This window comes from Ovis aries, chromosome 3 (genome assembly GCF_016772045.2).
Source record: "Ovis aries strain OAR_USU_Benz2616 breed Rambouillet chromosome 3, ARS-UI_Ramb_v3.0, whole genome shotgun sequence".
Lineage (NCBI taxonomy): Eukaryota > Metazoa > Chordata > Mammalia > Artiodactyla > Bovidae > Ovis > Ovis aries.
Window position 1 is genome coordinate 225,541,667 of NC_056056.1, and position 19,516 is coordinate 225,561,182.

At 67.0% G+C, this 19,516-nt stretch overlaps 2 protein-coding genes across 7 annotated transcripts; both read right to left on the reverse strand.

Moving 5' to 3' along the window:
- Nucleotides 1-159: 159 nt before the first annotated feature.
- On the reverse strand, nt 160-8,112 carry MAPK12 (mitogen-activated protein kinase 12). Of its 3 annotated transcripts, none has more exons than XM_027968254.3 (12): nt 7,854-8,112; nt 7,653-7,782; nt 5,332-5,390; nt 4,466-4,577; nt 4,341-4,370; nt 4,065-4,112; nt 3,441-3,555; nt 3,166-3,237; nt 2,935-3,014; nt 2,786-2,864; nt 2,535-2,708; nt 160-702 (listed from the first exon to the last, which is right to left on the reverse strand). In XM_027968254.3, exons 1-12 carry the CDS (start codon nt 7,976-7,978, stop codon nt 623-625), a joined length of 1,104 nt encoding a protein of 367 aa, XP_027824055.1. In that variant the 5' UTR covers nt 7,979-8,112; the 3' UTR covers nt 160-622. The 3 variants fall into 3 exon arrangements, with proteins under 3 accessions (XP_027824055.1, XP_027824053.1, XP_027824056.1); XM_027968252.3 differs by having other exon boundaries at nt 3,166-3,272; nt 3,441-3,595; XM_027968255.3 differs by lacking the exons at nt 7,653-7,782; nt 7,854-8,112 and adding an exon at nt 5,480-5,641 and having other exon boundaries at nt 3,166-3,272; nt 3,441-3,595.
- Nucleotides 8,113-9,821: 1,709 nt separating this feature from the next.
- MAPK11 (mitogen-activated protein kinase 11) lies at nt 9,822-18,052 on the reverse strand. Of its 4 annotated transcripts, none has more exons than XM_042247947.2 (12): nt 17,943-18,052; nt 13,497-13,660; nt 13,361-13,419; nt 13,144-13,255; nt 13,043-13,072; nt 12,915-12,962; nt 12,721-12,835; nt 12,395-12,466; nt 12,078-12,157; nt 11,576-11,654; nt 11,321-11,494; nt 9,822-11,067 (listed from the first exon to the last, which is right to left on the reverse strand). In XM_042247947.2, exons 1-12 carry the CDS (start codon nt 17,953-17,955, stop codon nt 10,988-10,990), a joined length of 1,026 nt encoding a protein of 341 aa, XP_042103881.1. In that variant the 5' UTR covers nt 17,956-18,052; the 3' UTR covers nt 9,822-10,987. The 4 variants fall into 4 exon arrangements, with proteins under 4 accessions (XP_042103881.1, XP_027824058.1, XP_027824057.1 ...); XM_027968257.3 differs by lacking the exon at nt 17,943-18,052 and adding an exon at nt 16,369-16,520 and having other exon boundaries at nt 13,497-13,626; XM_027968256.3 differs by lacking the exon at nt 17,943-18,052 and adding an exon at nt 15,634-15,776 and having other exon boundaries at nt 13,497-13,626.
- Between the last annotated feature and the right edge of the window lie 1,464 nt (nt 18,053-19,516).

Here is a 19,516-nt window from a genome sequence, read left to right on the forward strand (position 1 = left end):
ACAGGTTGGGGGGGAGGGGTCAGCTTTGTGACCTGGGAAGGAAAGGTTGCCCAGGCCCAGTGGCTCAGGGTGGGGAGAAACTCCCAGACCAGCCTCCTTACTCCAACCAAAAACCTAAAGCTGGAGCTCCAGCCCAGGAATGAGGAGGTGAAGCAGAGCGAGACCTACAAAAGGGTTTATTTCGTCCACCCGAGGGGCCACCATGTGGCCAACGTACATTCCGGGCTGGGGGCGAGGAAGCGTCCACACGGACGCCCCCAGGAGACGCATCCCTGAGTCGGCATCCTGTTCTTCCTTCTCAGCACAGTTCAGAGAAGGCAGGGTCAGAGGCCAGGACTTGATCCCAAGCCCCGTCCCACCCCACTGGCTCTGAAGCTTCTGGTGCATCCTGGGGGCGGGGACTGCTGCTGGCAGGGTCAGAGGCCAGCCCCAGGTCAGGTGGGCATCCTATCCAGAAAGTCCAGATGCTCCTCCGAGGTTAGGCTGAGATGGGGTCTGTGAGCAGAGGAACAGGCTTCCAAGAGAGGTTCCGTGGAGCATGGGGAATCCAGCCTCAGCCAAGGTCACAGTGGCAGATGGGATCTCCCGTCCAGGTGGAGCCCCAGCCAGGGCCCAGGAGTCTTCACAAGGCTGTCTCCTTGGAGGCCTTGGCCCCCAGCTGCCGGGGAGGCTTGAAGCTGAGCACCTCTTTATATGTGACACCTGAGGCCAGGACAGAATCATGGGAGAAGGAGCCCACCACCCATCAGACAGGTCCACAGGCACACCAAGGGCAGGCGCCAGCGACCAAGACCAAGCGCCTGCCCGGGCCAGCGATAGCTCCTGAGATTCCACTCGGGGTGGGGATGGGGAAAACTGGGCCCAGAGCACAGGACACTGACCTAGGGGCTCACTGCCCCCCTAAATTACAGTCAGAGATCTGACTGACTGCCAGGGCTTAGGCACCAAGGCAGCTCCTTGGTCCCACACGTGCGAGTCCACTCGTGTCCGTCCACAGGAACTGTCCACCCTGATGGGACTCCTGTAGCCAGCCCATACCCACGGCCCCTAGAGTGGCTTTGGCCCCACAGCCTGCCTCAGTGAACAGAGGATGTTGCCGGAACAAAAACCAATGTGTTCACTCGAGTGGAGCTACGCAGAGTCCCACTAGGGCACTCCAGCTTCTGAATCCAGAACATCTATGAAGCCTCAAACAAGAGTCAAATTCCCACTGACCACCTGCATCTCGGGCTTCCTCACCAGTCCCCATGTTCCCTGCACCATGCCCAGAGCAGGCAATCCCAAGGGAGGGGGCGCTGTCCGCCTCCCCCAGTGTGCCCACACTCGCCGGGCCAGGACAGCGACCGTCTGGGGGACCACTGGGGCTCCCAGAGCCCGGTTCAGAGGCTCAACAACGCGTGGTCTGTGTGGTTTGCCCAGTGAGCGGCACTGTGGGGTGCCTCCCAGGCTGTCCATCTGACCCTCATGAGGGAGGGGCCAGGCCACATGGGGGAGGTCCGTGTGGAAAAGCCCTTGCTGGAAGAATGGCCTTTCCCAGGGAGACAGGAAGTGATGAGCTTGAATTCCTGACCAGGGACTTAACTGCAAACATGGTCTGTAGTAAAAGCAAAAGCTTTTACTACAGTTTGGGGCAATAACCACAGACAGGATCCTGTGGCCCATGGGTTTTGGTTTTCTGGTCTTTTTTTAGCAACAGAAAATTTATAAGCACAAAACAGCACAGACAAGGGTGGAGCCCCCACTGGTGGCACTGAGGACCCAGGGACCCTAAGGAGCTTGGTGTGAGCAGCACAGCCGCCCGGCTCTGCCCGCTCCTCCACGTCCAGGACCACAGCGCTGGCCTGAGGCTTGTCCGGGACAGGGTCTCGGACAGCAGCCACCAGGCCCACAGCTCCAGTGGCCCTACTGCTGTGTCCCTCTCTCTCTGGGGGGCCCAAAGCCACGGAGACACCACATGCTGGTTGAGGCCCCATCCAGCGTGGGGCGTCAGGGACCCGGCAGAGGGGAAGCTGGGGACCAGGCAGGCATCCCTGAGCCCAGCCTCGGGCTGAGCAGGGGCAGGCAGCCCTCAAGAGACCAGCAGGGCCCTCAGTCTGAGAGGACAGCCGGCGCAAAGCCTGGAGCGCAGAGCACAGGTGGGGGTGCTCACTGGGCTGGAGGGGACGGGCCGGGGTGCTGAAGAAGGTGGAGGGCAGACGGGCTGCCTGGCACGGACCTGACCCTCCCAGCAGGACAAGGGTGCTGTGTGGCTGCACGGTAGGAGGGATCCTCAAAGGAGCAAAAAGGCCAGGAGACCCAAGACGTACGAACAGAGGCCTGGGGAGGGGTTCTGAGGGGCTCCAGGTCAGCCCGGGCCCTGGCCTAGACGTGGATGGGCATGCTGGCCACTCCAGGCGCCGGGAGAGACCCAGTGCCTGGATCTGCCTTCTGACCTCCTGCTGCGCTCCTCGCTGAACCTGCATCCTGGGCAGGGGGGGGGGGGCCGGGACCCTGAGCCTGGCCACCCGCACAGCTGACCCGGGGCCCCCACTCACGCTTCCACTCATCCAGCGTGCGGTCCACGTCGTCAAAGGACTCATCGTACTTCTGGGCCTGGGGCTCGTCCTCCGTGTCGTGCAGTGACTCGAAGTAGGGATGGGCCAGTGCCTCGGCCGCCGTCACCCGCTGCTCTGCGTCCAGCACCAGCATTTTCTCCAGGAGGCTCACGGCTACGGGGAGGGCAGGTCAGGCTGGCCGAGGGCAGCGTCCCAGGCCCGGGACCCATGCCCACCCCAGCGCCACCTACCCAGGGGGCTCGCGTTGGTCAGGACGGAGGCAAAATCCTTCTTCTCCAGCTCAGGGAGGCCCTTCATGTAGTTCTTGGCCTGCGCGGGAGGAGAGCATGAGGGGCCAGTCCCGGGCCCGTCCCCAGCCCCCGCCCGGCCCCCGGCTGACCTCATCACTTTGCAGCCTCTGCACAAACTCCGCGGGAGGCGTCCCTGTCACCTTCATGATCTCCTTCAGCTGGTCCAGGTCTTGGCCAAGGTCAGGAACACAGAGTGGGCTAGAGACGGGGCTCGCCCACCCACCTGCTCCTGGCAGATGTCCCCCCAGGTGCAGGGTAAGCCCCTCAAACCCAGCCCCAGGTGCAGGGTAAGCCCCAGTCCGCCCCTCGGTGTAGGATACGGTCGTTGCCTTTGAAGAGCGTCTTCCCTGTGATCATCTCAGCCATGATGCAGCCCACGGACCAGATGTCCACTGAGACAGAAGCCCCTGCATGAGGGCTCCGCGGGCTGGGGAGGGGGCACACACAGACAGGGGAGGGCGGTGGAGGGGTCGTGGGCACCGGACCCATCTGGCCTGCCACCCCCCTGCCCAGCCCCCCACCCAGCTCCAAGCCTCCCCACGGAGCAGCCGCCACGGCCCCCTGGGGAGCAGGGAGCGGGTGGGCAGCTCCTCACCCGTCTGCGTGTAGCGCATCCAGTTCAAGATGACCTCGGGCGCGCGGTACCACCGGGTCACCACGTAGCCGGTCATCTCGCTGTCTGCCTGCCGGGCCAGGCCGAAGTCCAGAATCTACAGCCAGAGTCAGAGGGGGTGGGGGGCAAAGCGGTCCCTGGGGAGCGGGTGGGCCGACTGTGGTCCAAAAGACCCCAAGGGGCCCGGGCACAGTGGGGCCCTGGGCCAACCCTCTGGGGCTGAGGTCTCAGCCACGTGCCCCTAACCCTGCCCGCAGGGCCCCCCGTCACAGCCAGGGCCCCCAGCCCAATGGGCTGCGCCTGCCCCCAACCCTCAGTAACAGGCCCCCGGGGGGTCTCCTCCCCCGCGCTCCGCCCCTGCGGCTGCCCCGGCCCAGCCAGTACCTCTGTGCAAACCCTCTCCACCCCCCTTCTCCTCAAGCGGGTATAGGCACGTGCCCGGGCCACCCCACCGGGTGCCGCCCTAGGAACCCCGCCAAGACCCAGAAGGCTGGGGTCTGGTCCGTCCACATGGGCCTGGGCCAGCCCACCTCCGGGCCTGAGAGCAGGGGCCCAGCAGGCGGATGGGCAGGTGCAGGGGGGCCCCGAGTGCCCGGCCCCACACACCTTCAGCTCACAGTCCTCGTTCACAGCCAGGTTGCTGGGCTTCAAGTCCTGGGGACAAAGGGCGGTGTCAGCGCAGCGCCACCCAGCAGAGCCAGGGCCCGAGCAGCGCCTGAACGTGGGGGCATGGCTGGCCTCCCCACAGCCCTTCCAGGAAGGGTGGGGTACCCGCCCCAGGCTGTGTGCAGACAGGGTATTCCCTCGGTGGGACGGGCAGCTACATGAGAGCCCCTTGCACCCACAGCCAGGAGAGGCACCTCCCCCCGGGCCAGGACTCACCCTATGGATGACGCCAGCAGCGTGGATGTACTGTGGGGACAGAGAGCGGTCAGCGGCCTTCGGCTTAGGAGCCCACACTCCAGCCAGCGCAGGGCCCCTCCCAGCCCAGCAGCCCCGTGTCCCACCTTCAGCCCCTTAAGCGTCTGGTAGACGAGGAACTGCACCCGGTCTTCGCTCAGCTTCTCGTGCTTCATGAGCTTTCCCAGGTCGGTGCCCATGAACGGCATCACCAGGTAGCTGCGGCGCACGATGGGGCAGAGACGCTCAGGGCTGCACGGGGCCCCGTCACCCTGCGGCACGCAGTCCCCGCCTCCCACGGCGCTGCCCCGGGCCCCACCCCGCGGGCCCCGTGACACCAGGCAGGTGAGGACTGTGCTTTGGCGTTTCCGAAGGGTAACCAGGGAGACCGAGGTTTGAGGCAGGGGAGGGGGGCGAAAAAAAGCAGAGTGGTGCCTCTGGACAGGGGGCAAGCTGGACAGGATGGGGAGATGGGGAGACACCCCAAGCACCCCACCAGGAAGCCAGGCCAGTCTGTATGCGTCCTTGACCTCCGCAAGGCTGGGCAGTGAGGAGCCCATCTCTTCCGCTCTTGCTCGGCTGGGCCCCGGGCTCCTAGCCGAGGGGAGCGTGAGTCCAGGGGTAGCCACCTGGGCAGTCACGCGGCATGCACGGCAGAACAGTCAGCAGTGGGCCCCCTGCGCCCCTCCCCTCCCGCCGGCAAAGGTCAGCAGCTCCAGTTACAGGCACAGCCTCAGGGCCCACGTCCCGGAGCACGGGACCGCTGACAGCCCCTGGGGCCAAGACTCACACCTCTGGCACTGGAGGAGGCCCAGGTCCACCCCGCGGCACCAGGGGCATGTGGCAGACCCCTGGCCAGGCTGCAGGGCGAGGCCCGCCTCAAGGGGCCCCCGCCAACCCCAAACCTGAAGTTGACACCCAGGAGTCACCCAACACCAGCTCCCTACCCGGCCAGCCCCGGGCTGGCACTCACAAGTCCGTGAAGTCATCCAGTGTCTCATCGGGCGTGAACACGTCCAGCAGCCCAATCACCTGGGGAGGAGGCCAAGCGCCGGGTGGGCGGGGGCTCAGGCACCCCTGCAGCTGCCCATGCGCCCAGCTCTGCCCACTGGCAGCTCTACCTTGCTCTGGTAAACATGCCCACAGACAAAGGCTATTTCTGGATGGAGACCGCGGGCACCCTCTGGGGGAGGGGCAGCCTCAAGTCCAGGGCAGCCCCCAGCCATCGAAGGAGCTCAGCCCTTGGCCTGTCCTCCCCGCTCTTCCTGTCCCTGCTGAAGACCCAGGACCAGCATGGGGGCAGCCAGCCCTTAGCAGGGACCATGCCTCTGCCAGACGGGTCCAGGCAGGCAGCACTAGGAGCAAACTCACAGCCCCGCAGGCCTCCCCTCGGGGGGCGACAGAGCACATGGGAAGTGTGACAGCTGGCACCCAGGCCTCCAGGGACCCCGTGAAGCCTGCACATCCAAGCGGCTGGAGGGACAGGTGGGCGTGCTGGCAGGGGGCAGGCCTGGCAGAGGCCACACGAGTGGTGGCCGAGGCAGGAGACAGAGGGCTCAGAGCACTTGAGGAACACGGGAGAGAGGCCAGGTGGCCAAGAACCAGGCCAGGGAGCCGCCAAGGAGAAGCCGAGGAAACCGAGAGGGCCCAAGACACCAAGTGAGGGCTGCCCGGATCCCAGGAGCCACCGCAGGGCGCTAGGCGGGCATGCCGCTGGGTGCGGCCCTGGCTGCGGTGCAGGGACACAGTGGACACGAGGCGGAGGGACACCTCCATGACTGCCGCAGCCTCCAGGGCCAGACCTGGGTGAAGAGGCGGGGACACTCAGAGAGGGGCCAGAGGCAGGAGAAGTGTCAGGACGTGGTTTCAGCAAGGATCCCGGAGGTTCGGGGGAGGTATGTCAGATTGATGGAAACTTCCAGGCCTCTGCCTTGCACAGGGAGGCCAGTGCTGGAGGTGAGGGGCTGGGGTAAAGGGGGGGAGGTGGGCACAGGACGGGCAGGACTGGGGCACGCCTCAGCCTCTCGGAGACCATTTCTTCCCAGGAACACGGGGTCATGAAAGGCAGAGCCTCCCAGCTAAGGGGGGCAGCAGGGGGGCAGTCAGGAGGTCTGGGGGAAGGCAGAGAGCAGCAGCAGTGGGGAGGCCGGAGAAAGGACAGGGCTGGGAGGCCACAGGGCAGGAGCCCAGGGAGAGAGTGGACAGGCCGGGGCAAGGCGGGGAGCATGGCTGGGAGGGAGGGGACCACAGGAAGGCACTGCAGAGGGGTCGGTCCTCACGTGGACAAGTCCCACGTGTGAGCAGGTGTGGCCTGCAGGTAGCAACGCTGGCGCTCGGCGGGTATCCTCCACAAAGGGGATTCCACCCGGGAATGAGAGCAGGACCCACCCGAGGCCCTGAGTGGGTGGGCCCTGGAGCTGAGGGGAGTTTCCTGGTGGACGTGCGGACCAGGAGGTGCCAGCCCGCCATGACTGGCCAGGGTCTGGGCACCCAGGTCACCCTCAGACTGGGCAGGAGAGGCTTGCGGGCGGGGAAGCGGGCAGCTTTCAGGGTCACAGGAGGAACTGCATGGACGAGAACGGAAGGGCCCTCTGCGGCCCGCACTGTGCAGGCAGAGGCTTGTGGCAGCCTCGTGGGGTCTCCTGTGGGCAGGTCTGGAAACAGAGGAGACCCCTCCCCGGTGGTGGCCGGCCCTTCCTCACACTGTGGGCGTGGGCGTCACAGGAAGGGTCTGTGTGCCTGTGGGTGCCCGGTGCCCTCCACACACAGCTCACTGAACCCCTTCACCGTCAGAGACCCAGGCGCTCTGAGGGAGCTGACAACTCTAATTCTGCCTTCCTCCACATTCCCAGCTGCCGCAGCCCCAGGGGCTCAGGAGGCAGACTTGGGTAAGGAGAGGAGCTGGAGAAGCAGGGAGGGGGCAGCCGGCCAGCGCGGGGAGGGGGACCTTCCAGGAAAACCCCTCCTACCCGCTGAGGTCCCCGGGGCTCAAGTCAAGGTTGCCAGCGAGCAGGGCTGGAGCGCCGCGGCCTGGGCCATCCGCAAGCAGGCCCTGGGCCGAAGAGCCAGAGGCGGCCGCGGGACTGGCCCAGGCGGAGCGGTCGAGAAACCAGGAAGCTGTCCTCTCGACCCCGCACGCTCAGGGACACGGCCCGACCCACGGCCCCCGCCCCGCCACCCCAAGAGCGGCCCAGGGGTCTCCCGGGCGGGGGCCTGGAGCCGGCGGGGGCCTGGAGCCGGCGGGGGCCTGGAGCCGGCGGCGGGGAGCGGAGCGGCGGCCCGGGCGGGACTCACGTTCTCGTGGCGCATGTGCTTCAGCAGGCGCAGCTCGCGGTAGGCGCGCTTGGCGAACAGCTCGGACTGGAAGGGCCGGTACAGCTTCTTGATGGCCACCTTGGCGCCCGTGCGGCTGTCCACCGCCGAGCTGCGGGGCGCACAGCTCAGCGAGGGGCCGGGACACCCCACGCCCGGCCGCCCCGCCCGGCCTGCACTCACCACACGGCGCCGTAGGCGCCGGAGCCCACGGGCTGCAGATCCTGGTACACGACGCGCACCTCCCAGGCCGTCTTGGTCACCTCCTGGCGATAAAAGCCCTTGCGGGCGGGCGACGGGGAGCTCATGGCTGGCCGGGCACCGCCCCCGCCGCGGACCCCGTGCCTCGAGGGCCGGGGGCCCGGAATCCACGGGGGGACCCGGCGCGCACCCGGGGCCGCCGCCGCCGCCGCCGCCGGGGAACCCGGCTCCTGGCTGTCCCGTCCGGAGCTCCGACCCCGGCCCCCGCCTGGGCCGCCCGCGGCCCCTCCCCTGCGGCATGACCAACCGGCCCGGGGCCCGGGCGCACGTGACGCCCCCGCCCTCCCCCCGGCCCCGCGCCGCCGCCCTGCGGCCCCTCCGGAAACCTGAGGCGGCGCCGCCCGCGAGGCCGGAGGCGGGGGAGGGGAGCGCCGCCGCTCAGGGCGGCCCCGGGCCCGGAGCCGACGCGGCGCCCGGACCGGCCTGCCTCCGCGCTCCGCCCTCGGGCTGGACTCCCCGGGCCGAGCGCGCGGTGTCTCTGCGGGAAGCCCGTGGGTCTCGTGTTTCCTCCTTCCCGCCGCGCCCCGGGGCGCTGGCCCGTCCTGGCCGCCTGAGCTTGTCAGCTTCTACCCCCATCCCCAAATCACCGTCCAGCAGTCCCGCCAACTTCCTCCCTGCACCAGAGAACTCCCACCCTGAGGCACCTGACCTGACCTGAGCACTGGAGCACCAACTGCCCACCCCAGGATGCCCCTTCACCCTGGGCTGACCCTCCCACCGCCAGCTCCGTTCCACCCATCTTGCCTCTATCCCCCTTTCCCTGTGAAGAAGCTGATTCCCTCTCCCAAACTCAGGGCACCTACCACGCTGGAGCAGAGGGTGGTCCTGCAGGCCCCCCACCTGGCTGGGGAGACTGCCCAGAGATGTGCAAGGTGCCGTGCAGGTCCCGCCCCATCCAGCCCAGGCCCCAGGTTTACTCTTTAAAACACAGCCAGAGCGGCTCACTCGCCTCAGGAAGGTACGTCCGACCCCCAAGGCGAAGGGGCACCCACTTAACTTTAGAAGGGGGCATTATCGTTTCATGCGTCAGAGCCTCCTCCATCCGCTCCCCCAGCCCAGTGACCCAGGCCTGAGACACAGCGGGGTTACAAGATGCCCGGGGGCCCCAGCCACCTTCTGTGCCCTACGCCATTGATCAGCAACCCTGCAGCTCGCTGGCCCGAGCAGCTTTATACCTGCTCCACCGCAGCGAGCCGGCGCTCAGGAGCTGCAGGCTGGTCCACGGCCGTAGCCTGGGATCCCTGGAGCCACAATCACGTTTGCCCGTGCCCCTCATGTCCTGTGGTACCCCACCTGCCTCCTCCAGGAAGCCCCCAGCTGACCCCCTGACTCCAGGCATTGAGGTACAGGGCTCCAGAAGGGTTCTGCTGCTCCTGCCCCGCCCCCAGGACTCAGCGCAGTCTAGTCTCTGGGGGTCCTCCAAGACTTGAGGCCAAGCAGCCGAGCTGACCAGGCCTCTCTGCAGGCCCAGCTCCCAGATGATCCCCACAGCCCTCCCAAGGCCCGGGGCAAAGGCACGGGATGTCCCCAGACTAGGGACACTCTGCCTGGTCCCCAGTGGGGCCTGGGCCTTCCCAGCCTGAGCTGCAGGGAGCAGCAGGGGCTGATCACTCAGTGGGCAGCCCTCCTTGACCTGGAAAGAAAGGAAAGTTTCTCCCTGGCCCTGGGGAAGGCAGGCCTTTTGTTCCCCTACCCTGCATGCTCCCTGACCAGAGTGAGGGGCAGGTCTGGGTCTGGACCTGACGCTGCGCAGTGAACCTCTGAGGGCAGCGGATTGATTGTGAGTGGACATCCTGTTCTGTCCACCTCAGAGCCCGCTGGCCCTCAGGGACCGGCGGGACACGGCCCTGCTCTACAGGCAGGAGGGGCAGCAGGAACTGGAGCCTGAGACACGAGCCAAGTGGGGGGCAGGACCCCCTTTATTGCAAAACTCCCGTGCAGGCACTTGACACTCAGACCTCCCTGGTCCTGCAGGGTGAGAGGTCACCACCTGGCAGGGAAGCCCCTTGACGGCGGGCCCACACCCCCAACACATCTGGAGCAGGGGCCTGTCCCAGAGGTCACTGGGTCCCCTCCGCTCTGGAAGGACAGAGGACAGGGCGGACCCACAGACTAGGGCACCCCAGGTCCTGGCAACAGAACCAGAGGGCGGGCAGAGGTTTCCATCCACTCAGGGCCAGGACCCACGTCCACACTCACAGCCACCTCCTGGAGGCCGGAGCTCCCAAGCCTGCCAGCCCCTCAGCGGGCCTGGACCCCTGTGCCTCGGGAACCTTCCGCAGCTCCCACGTCCACGGGGAGAGGAGATTTGCTCACAGAAATGCCCGTGGCCACCTGAGCCCCTTGCACGCTGCCCAGCAGGCTCTTAGCAAAGCCTTGCGCCCCACCCACCTCGAGGACTGAAGGCAGAGGAGGCAACGGGACAGTCACCCCCACTTGGGCCTGCGGCTGGTCACACCGCGGCTCTCAGGAGCCCTCAGACACACACGCCTCAGTTGCTCTGACGTGGATCCCAGGACACGCGCCGCCTACAGCATGGGCAGACACGTGGCCCAGGCAGCCGCCCCACTCCCGCGCCCCCACGGAAGACCCTGTGAGCCTCAGCACTTCCAGACCGAACAGCTCCAGCCATCATTTAGGCCCTCCTTTGTCTCAGGGAAGCTCCAGCCCCAGCGTATGTGCCCCCGCCCCCACAGAGCCAGCCCTCTGGGGTCCAGGTCTGGGACACACTGCCCAGGGAGTGCTCTTCTGGCACCCAGGTCTCCCCAGGGAGGCCCTAAAGGGACCTCAGGAGGGGGCAGGAGGACAAGGGCATGCAGGATGCTCTGCCTGGGCTCCCACACCCGCGGCTCACGCCCGTGCGGGCGTCCACACACGCGCAGGTTCCCCAGAAGGCGCAGCATGAGGACGGGGGTCCCAGGCCAGGGCTGGGTGCCACTGGCTGTGGTGGCGTCGAGGCAGGCGCCCCCCACAGGGGCCTGGCAGGCCGGGGCTGGCGGCAGGTGGGCTCAGGCCCCCACTCGAGCCCCAGTGGGGAGGCTGGCGGCAGCATTCCATCACTGCTCAACGTCCAGGCTGCCCAGTGGCTGCGGGGGCTCCGGGGGCTTGAAGCTGACGACTTCCTGGTAGGTGAGCTCTGTGTGGGGAGGGGGGAAGTGCGCGCTCAGGCCCCCAGCGGCCCAGGCCCCCCGCCTTCTGGGAGCACCCCCTCTTCCTGGGCCCGCCCTGTGCGGCCCCCAGATTTCTGGTAGACTCAGCCAGGCCTAGCTCTAGCTGCCCCCGCCCGCCCCAGTGTTGGGGGGGTAGATGTCCCCCCACCCAGACCCTCTCGGAGGAACAGGAGCCCCTGCTGAGAATGGTCAGGGCCAGCCTCAGGGACGCGGCCCCACCCTTCCACTCCTCCACCGTGCGCTCCTTGGCCTCCACGCTCTCGTCATAGGGCTCCGCCTCTGGCTCATCCTCCGGGTCGTGGTACTGGCTGAAGTAAGCATGTGCCAGGGCCTCGGCCGCGCTGACTCTCTGGTCACTGTCCAGCACCAGCATCCTGCCCAGGAGGTCCACAGCTGCAGAGGCGGGGGTGCCAGGTCAGCTCCACCCCCAGGGCCGAGCGTGGAGCCCCACCCAGGCCCCCAGCCGGTCCTCACCCAGGGGGTTGGCTCCGCGGAAGATGCTCCTGAGGTCCTTCTGGGGCATGGGGGGCAGGGACTGGATGTAGGTCCGGGCCTAGGTGCCCACGGAAGGGTCTGAGGGGCTGTGCACGGCCTCACCGCCCCCAGCCCTAAGCCAGGCAGGGGCTTGATGGGAGAGGCCCCCAGCCTTTCTCTCCAACATGCCTGGCCAAGGGCATGCATGGAACAAAGACCTCCCCTCTAGGATCTGGGGGCTCCAGCACCTCGCCTGGCCCCACAGGCCAGCAGGCCCAGGTGTGGTGCCATTCCACGGTCCGTAGCCAGGACGCTGCAGGTGCCCAGGCTTCACCCGCCCTGTCCCTCATGCCAGGAGTGTCTCCCCAGGTCTCCCTGAAGGGGGCCGTGCCCGCCATAGGGTCTGTTCCACTGTGACCCACGCTCCCCCCATGGGGCCCCATCTAGTCCCACAGCTCCCCTTCCACCAGGTCAGCAGAGGGGCAGGTGACCAACAACTCACATGTTCTGAGGATATCTTTGCTAGAACCTCAGGGCTGGGTGTGCCCACCACCTCCATGATACGCTTCAGCTGGTCGATGTCTGCCTGGCTCAGGAAAGGTCCAATGGCCAGGTATGGACTCTCCTGGGATCCCAGACCCCAGACCTTGGGTCACTGCGCAGACCCTGCTCTCCTGCCGCTGGGGACAGTGAGCCCACAGTGGCATGGTGTGGGGCAGAGGAGGCAAGACTGGCCAGAAAGCGCCGGAGCCCACGTCCCTAGACCCCCACCCTGCAATGGGAGGCCCAACCTTCCTCCCCAACCTGAACCAAGGATACAGTCACTTCCGGGGAAGAGAGCCTTTCCCTGGAGCAGCTCAGCCATGATGCAGCCCACGGACCAGATGTCCACTGAAGCAGAAGGTGTCGCCATCAGTCTGCCCACCCCAAGTCCCGCCCCAGAGAGCTGGGGGCTGGGCCCACGGCCCCACGGTCACATCCAGGCCCCTTCCTGACGGCGCCCTGGGCAGGGCAAGGGTCAGCCCAGGAGCTGCGGTGCCCTGCCTCTCTGAAGATCTGGTCCTGAGCACCTGGCCTGTCCCCAAGGCCCCTGGCCTCCGGGCCCGCCCACCCCCGCAGGCCGCGCCCCGCGGGGCTGCCGTCACCTGTCTGGCTGTAGTGCATCCAGTTTAGCATGATCTCGGGGGCCCTGTACCACCGCGTGGCCACGTAGCCAGTCATCTCCTCGTCTGCCTGGCGCGCCAGTCCGAAGTCCAGGATCTACGGCGACCCCCGGCTTCAGCCCCGAGGGTCTCCACCTCCCCGCAGCCGCCTCCCAGCCCCTGCCCCGGGAGCTCACCCGCAGCTCGCAGTCCTCGTTCACGGCCACGTTGCTGGGCTTCAGGTCCTGCGGGGCGGGCGGGCGCGGTGAGAGGCCGGCAGAGTCCCTGGCGCAGGACCACCGCCGCCTCCGCGCACCGCACCTACCCGGTGGATGATCCCGGCCGAGTGGATGTACTGCGAGGGGGAGACGGCGGGGCGTCAGGCGCTGGCCCCCGCGCCGCCTCCCGCTCCCGCTCCGCGCCCACCTTTAGCCCGCGCAGCAGCTGGTACACGAGGAACTGGACGTGCTCGTCACTCAGCGCCTGGCACTTGACGATGTTGTTCAGGTCGGCGCCCATCAGCGTGGTCACCAGGTACCTGGGTGCGGCCGGGAATGAACCCCGCGCCCGCGCGCCGCCCCGCCCGGCCCCCGCCCCGCGCCCCCGCCGCCCCCGCGCCCCCCGCCCCGCCGACGCCGCTCACACTTCGCTGAAATCCTCGAGGGAGGTGGCCGGCGTGAACACGTCCAGCAGCCCGATGACCTGGGGGCGCGGGGAGTCAGAGCTGCGCGGCCCCGCGCGCGGCGCCCCCCGCCCCGCTCGCCCGCCCGCCCGCTCACGTTCTCGTGCTTCAGGTGTTTGAGCAGCCGCAGCTCCCGGTAGGTCCTCCGCGCGTGGATCAGAGACTGGAAGGGCCGCGACAGCTTCTTCACCGCCACCCTCTGGCGCAGCCGTGTGTCGTAGGCTGAGCTGCAAGGCCGCGCGTCAGGCCCTGCCTCGGTCACTGGCCAGAAGGCCACCAGCACAGGCATGAGACCCCACTCGCTCCCAGGCTCTCCCCTCCCTCCTGGGGTCTTCTTTTTTTAAAATATTTGTTTGGCTGTGCTAGGTCCTAGTTGAGGCATGTGGGGTCTAGTCCCCCGACCAGGGCTTGAACTCTGGCCTCCCCGCATTGGAAGGAGGGCATCTTAGCCACTGGACCACCAGGGAAGGCCCCCTCCTGGGGTCTTGCTCCTTCCTCCAGAGGCAGGTCCCCTTCCGCTGACCCCCTGACTTCCGGCCTCCTGAGCCCACCTGAATTTCTCCTGACTCTTGCCTCCAACTCAGGGTGCAAATGCCACCCCAGGGAAACAGCCAGAATCTTGTTGCCAGAGTGGATGTTCCTCCAGCTCCCTGTGGGCCACGGGGGCTGGGAGGCCGCTGAGGGGTCCCAAAGCCACGCCCAAAGCCCCGGAATGTTCAACACGTAGAGGAGAACCTGACCAAAGGCGTGTGTTGCATCCCCGTCTGTGGCAGTGAGAGGCTAGACAGTAGGGATGTCCAGCAGAGGGTGGCGTCCCCAGAGCGCTTCCCCTCCTGCAGCCCCACTCCCCGGAGGCCCAGACCTGCAGCCTCCCTGCCCAGCTGCTCAGTGTGCCCGCTGCCCTCCCGCTCCACCGCTGTCTCAGGATCCACCTTCCCTCCAGCGAGCTGTCCTGTGCAGTCACCCCACCCCTCCACGCCGACGCAGGGAGCCTCCTGCAGCAGGCGGGATGCTCGTGGGCGATGGTGGAGGAAAGCCGCTCTGGGGTGGGAGTCAGGGGGAGTTGCCCCTCACAGGGGAGGTGAGCAGACCCTTTTCTGTCTGCAGGGTCAGCAGAGGACTGTGGGGATTGACACCAGGCCATCAGCCTCATCTGAGGAGGGAGGGAGCCCAGGAGTGACACCTGCCTGGGGGCCCGCTTCCAGCAGGGTCTGTCAGCCCCCTCCAGGGGCCACACACACACACCCTCTCCTGCCACTGAGGCCTTAGGGGGAAGCCAGGGCCCGCTGGCTGGGGCGGCTGGAGTGGCCTGGGGTTCCCGATGACTGGCCAGTGACAGCATGAGGCCTGAGGCCCAGGAGACCCCAAACCCCTTCTCCAGGCTCCAGCGCTGGGCCCTGGGAGTGATCTGAAGAGTCCCACTTGGAACCTTCTGCCGCGTCCTAGAGGAACAACTCTCCCCTGGGGGCCTGCCTGCCTATACCGATGCCCCCACAGACACCTGGCACCTCACCGGTTCTGGACTGGGGGGGCACCCTTCAACATCCACACCCACAACTGGCCTCACTGTCAACACTGAAGCTCCTGCAAGCCCTGACGGGCCCCACCAGGTCCAGAGGCCTCCCCAGGCCCACCCTCCCTCCTGTCTAGGCCCCAGGGTCTCTCTTGGTTGGGGCAAAAATGGGGAGGGGTGTAGACCCCCTAAAGACCGTGGGGGATGGTAGCCTTCTCTGATCAGGCCTGAACCCCATTCGGAGTCTGAGACCCCTTGGACAACGGGGGAGGGGACAGGGCTCACGGAGGAGCTGGAGGTCATTCTTAGGCAGGGATCTTGGCGCCCCACCCCCAAGCAGGGCTCTTCTTTTTCAAGCAAAACTACCCACCCTGGGGCGGGGGTATCTATCGGAGCCCAGGGTTGCCTGACCCTTGACCGGGGAACCCCAGATGCCTGCTCACACATCCAGGGCCACGGAGACCGGCCCTTTCGCCAGCTGTGACGCCGCAGATTCAGACCCGGAGGAGGACTCCCGGGCTGGAGGGGCAGAGGGAGGCCCCTTCCCCGGCCAGGGAGAGGCGCCGGGGAAGCTTCCCTCGCGCCCCCGCCCCACGTTCATTCCTCGGATCCGCGTAAGGCCCGGGGATGGAGGCAGGGCGAGCCCCTCCCCGCGTCGGAACCCCGCACCGGGGGGAGGGGCGCGCGCGGAGACCCCCCCCCCGCCCCAGCCCGCCCCTACCAGACTGAGCCGTAGGCGCCCGAGCCCACCGGGCGCAGCCCCTGCAGCCGCTGCGGCACCTCCCACAGCGTCTTGTTCAGCTCCAGCCGGTAGAAGCCGGCGCGCGGGCCCGACATCTCCGGAGCGGCCGCAGCTCGGCGCGCGCCCCGCCCCGCTCCCGGCGCCCCGCGGAGCCCCAGCCGGCTGCGGGAGGCGGGGCGGGGCGGGGCCAGGGAGGGGGTTCCCGCAGACGGACGCGCGGCTTCCAGCCGGCCCTGGGCGGCGGCTGGGCGGAAAGCGGCCTTCCCGGGGAGGGGAGGGCGGCGGCCGTGGAACGGCTCCTGGCTCCGCCCGCGGCCTCCTCCCGGGGACCGCGCGCCTCCCCCAAGCGCGCCGCGTCCGTCCTCGGCGCGGCACCGCCCGGGCCGGGCCGCTGCCACCTCCCGGGCTCGGCTCCCCGCACCCTCCCGTGCCGGCACCCAGGGCGCCACCCCTGCCCACCTGCCTTCGCCCGCACTCCTCCACCCGCCTGCTCTGAGTCCTGCGTCTCCCCGCTCCAGCCTGCTCGGGGCGGGCACCCCTCCTCTCCCGGCTCCTCATCCGGGCCTTGCACCCCTCCCCTCCCCCAGCGAGCTCCTCCTGGAATGAAGGCAGAATCCTCTAAATCAGAGAAGCCAGGGCGAACCATGGGACATATATATATTTATATTCATATACATATTTTTCAGATAAATATGTAAATGAATATTTACATACCCCCAATAAAAGCTAGGCATTTGGTTGGGTAGGGTCCCTTCCGCGTGGGCCGATGGCGGCGCCTTGGACTCTGGGTCGGCCTCGCTTCCCTTCCCGTTTGGCCATCCGGCCTTGGCCGTGTGGTTCGCTTCCTAGTAAAGCTTCCCCGACCTGGTGAGGCCTTCTGCAGCGGCGGCTCCTGGGCCGGGCTCAGCCGCACCCTGGGGGAAGCGCAACTGCTGGGCCGGCCCGGAGACCCGCCCTCAGGACCAGGGACAGCGGCGGCGCCGGGGGGAATGGGAGGGCTGGACTCAGGAATCTTTCCTCACCTGGGCCCTCTTTGGGGCCTGGTACCCGTCCTCCTGCTGAAGTAGCCCCCTCAGCTGTGACCTCCTCCAGGAAGCCCACTCTGACTTTCCCAGGTACTGCGGGGTCTCGAACTGCGAACTTCCCCCCCCTCCCCCCCGCGCAGGGCATTTCCTCTCTGCCCCTGGAAGGTGCAGTTCGCACCGGCTGCTGCCACTGAAGGGGCTGGGCCTATTTCAGCGTCTGCCTGGAGCTCTGGGCGGGAGCGGAGGCTTCTGTTTGAAGTGACCAGGGTTGGGATGGAGCACCTCTGGGGAGTCAGCCCCCTGACCCGCACCCTGGAGAAGCGGGGGAGGTGGGGGGGGAGCCGGCGCTCGGCTGCCCCTCCCAAGAGAGTGCGACCTCAGGCTGGGTGCCCAACCTTCCCCTTTTATGAAACAAGCAAAAATCTGAGGTTTTTATGTGAAACCTCCTGATATTCAAATATTGATAACCAAATTAAAACATGTCAACACAGTCCCAGGCAAACGGACAGTTGTGCCTGGCGAATCCGGGTCCTGCAGGGAGCCCAAGCGTAAGAAGGGCGCCGGTCCCACTCCCAGCGCGCGGGCCCCAGTTCCTCTCTGGGCGCCGGGAGCGCGGGATGCGGTGAAGACGCTGGTGTCCCCGCCCCCAGCCTCTGGCCCTACCCCCGCTTCCTCGGGGCCCCGCGATGGGGACACCTTTCCGGCCGGGCGAAGTGACTGAGGTTTTGTGCGGAGTTAATGGAGCTTCAGCTAAAGCAAGGAGGGAGGGGAGCGGCGGGCCGTGGGAACCGGCCGCGCGCCGCAGGGAGGGGCGGCCTTTGTCTGCGCCGAGGCCGCGTGGGGCGGGCCGCGTTCCCATGGCGACCGGCGGCCCCCGCTGGGCGGGGTGGAGCAGGCGCGGGGTCCTCCCTCCTCCAAGGGGGCCAAGAGGTCTGTCGACTAAGGGAGCCCCGCCCGGCCTTCTCCCGTCGCCCTCTTTCCCCCGGAATCCCAAGCGCGAGTGGGGATTCTGTCCTCCGACAGGACCCGCAGTTTTTGTCCCTCACTCTGCTGTGTTTTCAGGGTCGTCCTGGCCGGAGCCTGGAGCAGGGCTGGCATGGAGCAAGGGCAGACAGGAGCGGCAGGCGCTGCCCGCGTGAGGAGGGCGCGGTGGGGCTGGCAGAGACGAGCCCGCGTGAGCCCTGGGCCGCCGACCCGACCGCACCCCTGGCCCCTTTCCACTCCCTATTGTGATTCACGGGGTGGGGGTTGGGCGGGGCATACCAAGATCCCGCATGCCGTGCCTACTGTCTGCTCTCCACACGTCCAGACCAGCCCCTCCTCAGCCCCACGCCGGTCTTCTGACTGGCTGCAGGTCCCCCTGAAGGGAAGAAACCTTTAGGGAGGTCAGAGGAACCTCCTAAAGTGCTATCTGGCCCTGTCACGGGGGCCCCGTGACTTAGAGGATGTGTCACGCCCCTAACAATCAAGCAGGGTGTGGTCCTGGGCTGGCTGTTCTTGGCAGCTTGGAAGGAAAAGTCTTCGCGGTTGCTGGCCACCCCTCGGTCTTTGCCTCTCCTGGTTCCCACTGCATTGGGAGGAAAACGGGAAGAGCAGAGGGACGGAACTCCTCGGTTTGCCGGTCTCCTGACCCCTCCAGGCCGGCCAGCGCCCCCCACCCCCCACGCACCCAGCATCCACGCCCAGTTTCTCCACTGGCCCCAGAGGACGGCCTCTGGATCCATTCACGCGCCTGTCCTCCACGGGGGAGAGCACCCCGCCTGTCGGACCTGCAGCAGAAGGCAGCCTCACGCCTCTCCCCGTTTCACACCCCACTGCCAGTGGGCAGGAGGCAGCAGTGTCTGCAGCAGCCCCGCCTGGGAGCCAGGCCTCCAGGCCTCCGCTCCCTCTAGCCCCCCCCACCCTCATGCTAGCACTTCCAAACTGTGCCCCCTGCTCCAGTCTATCCGTGTCTTGTTCCGCCTTCCTGACCTAGTACAGAGCCGGGTCGGTGCTCCTGGGGGTAGGGGTGCCAGTTGTGTGCCTTCCACGTGGGAGATACCCACTCTTGTTTCATGCGGCTTGAAATCGGCGGCCTGTCCCGAAGTGCCTCATGATCGAATACCTAACCTGCTGAGACCTCTCAGCCGCGGTGGTGTACACCAGGTGGAGACCCAGGCCGGGGGCCTGCCAGTAGCCTCCAGATCCTGGGAATACAGCCGCACATACCAGAAAGCAGGTCAGACGGAACCCAAAGACAAGTGAGCACCTGGATGGAACCGGATCTGAAGCTGGGCCCTTCACTTGTTTTTATGAAGCCACTAAATCCCTTTCCTGCTGGGGTCGGTATTCTTGGACCACATGGGCCCCCTCAGGGAAGACCCTTTCTGCCCCCTTTACTGCTGTGTAGCTAGTGCCCAGGACGTGTTGAATGAACACGTGAGGGCCCTGACACACTGATGCTGCGTGCCTGCGTGTGCACGCCTGTGCTCACGGCACGTGTGCTTGATGGCCGCAGGCTGGTACACCTCCTGGTTCCTGTGCTGTGTGCAACATGCGATTGGGAGTGAGCCCCTGCCCCCAGGGAGGCCTCTGGGGCAGCCCCCCTCCCTGAACTAACAAAGGGGCCTCATGCTCTTGAGCTCTGCATTTGTGCTGAGTCATCCTGGGCTGGTCTAGGGCACCCGGGAGGTGCCAACCCTAAAGGACCCACAGCCTTGAGCAGCAGGGACACAGAGCTTCTCTCCAGGAACCACCGTGCCCACCCGAGTGTATGCAGTAGGGGCTGAGCAAAGGTGTGCTGGCTGGACCACGCTGTGGGGCACCCCACCTCAGCAAGGAGGAAACAGCTCCCCCGC

Coding starts and splice junctions, on each gene's coding strand:
- MAPK12 (XM_027968252.3), bottom strand. CDS start 7,978: ATGAGCTCCCCGTCGCCCGCCCGCAAGGGCTTTTATCGCCAGGAGGTG. Junction 3,596..4,064: donor ACGAGGACTGTGAGCTGAAG/GTGTGTGGGGCC, acceptor CCCGCTCCCCAG/GGACCGCTTTGCCCCCCACC. Junction 3,015..3,165: donor GCTCTTCAAAGGCAACGACC/GTATCCTACACC, acceptor ACCTTGGCCAAG/ACCTGGACCAGCTGAAGGAG.
- MAPK11 (XM_042247944.2), bottom strand. CDS start 14,741: ATGCTGTCACTGGCCAGTCATCGGGAACCCCAGGCCACTCCAGCCGCC. Junction 13,256..13,360: donor CTCGAGGATTTCAGCGAAGT/GTGAGCGGCGTC, acceptor GGCCGCACCCAG/GTACCTGGTGACCACGCTGA. Junction 12,836..12,914: donor ACGAGGACTGCGAGCTGCGG/GTGAGCTCCCGG, acceptor GGGTCGCCGTAG/ATCCTGGACTTCGGACTGGC.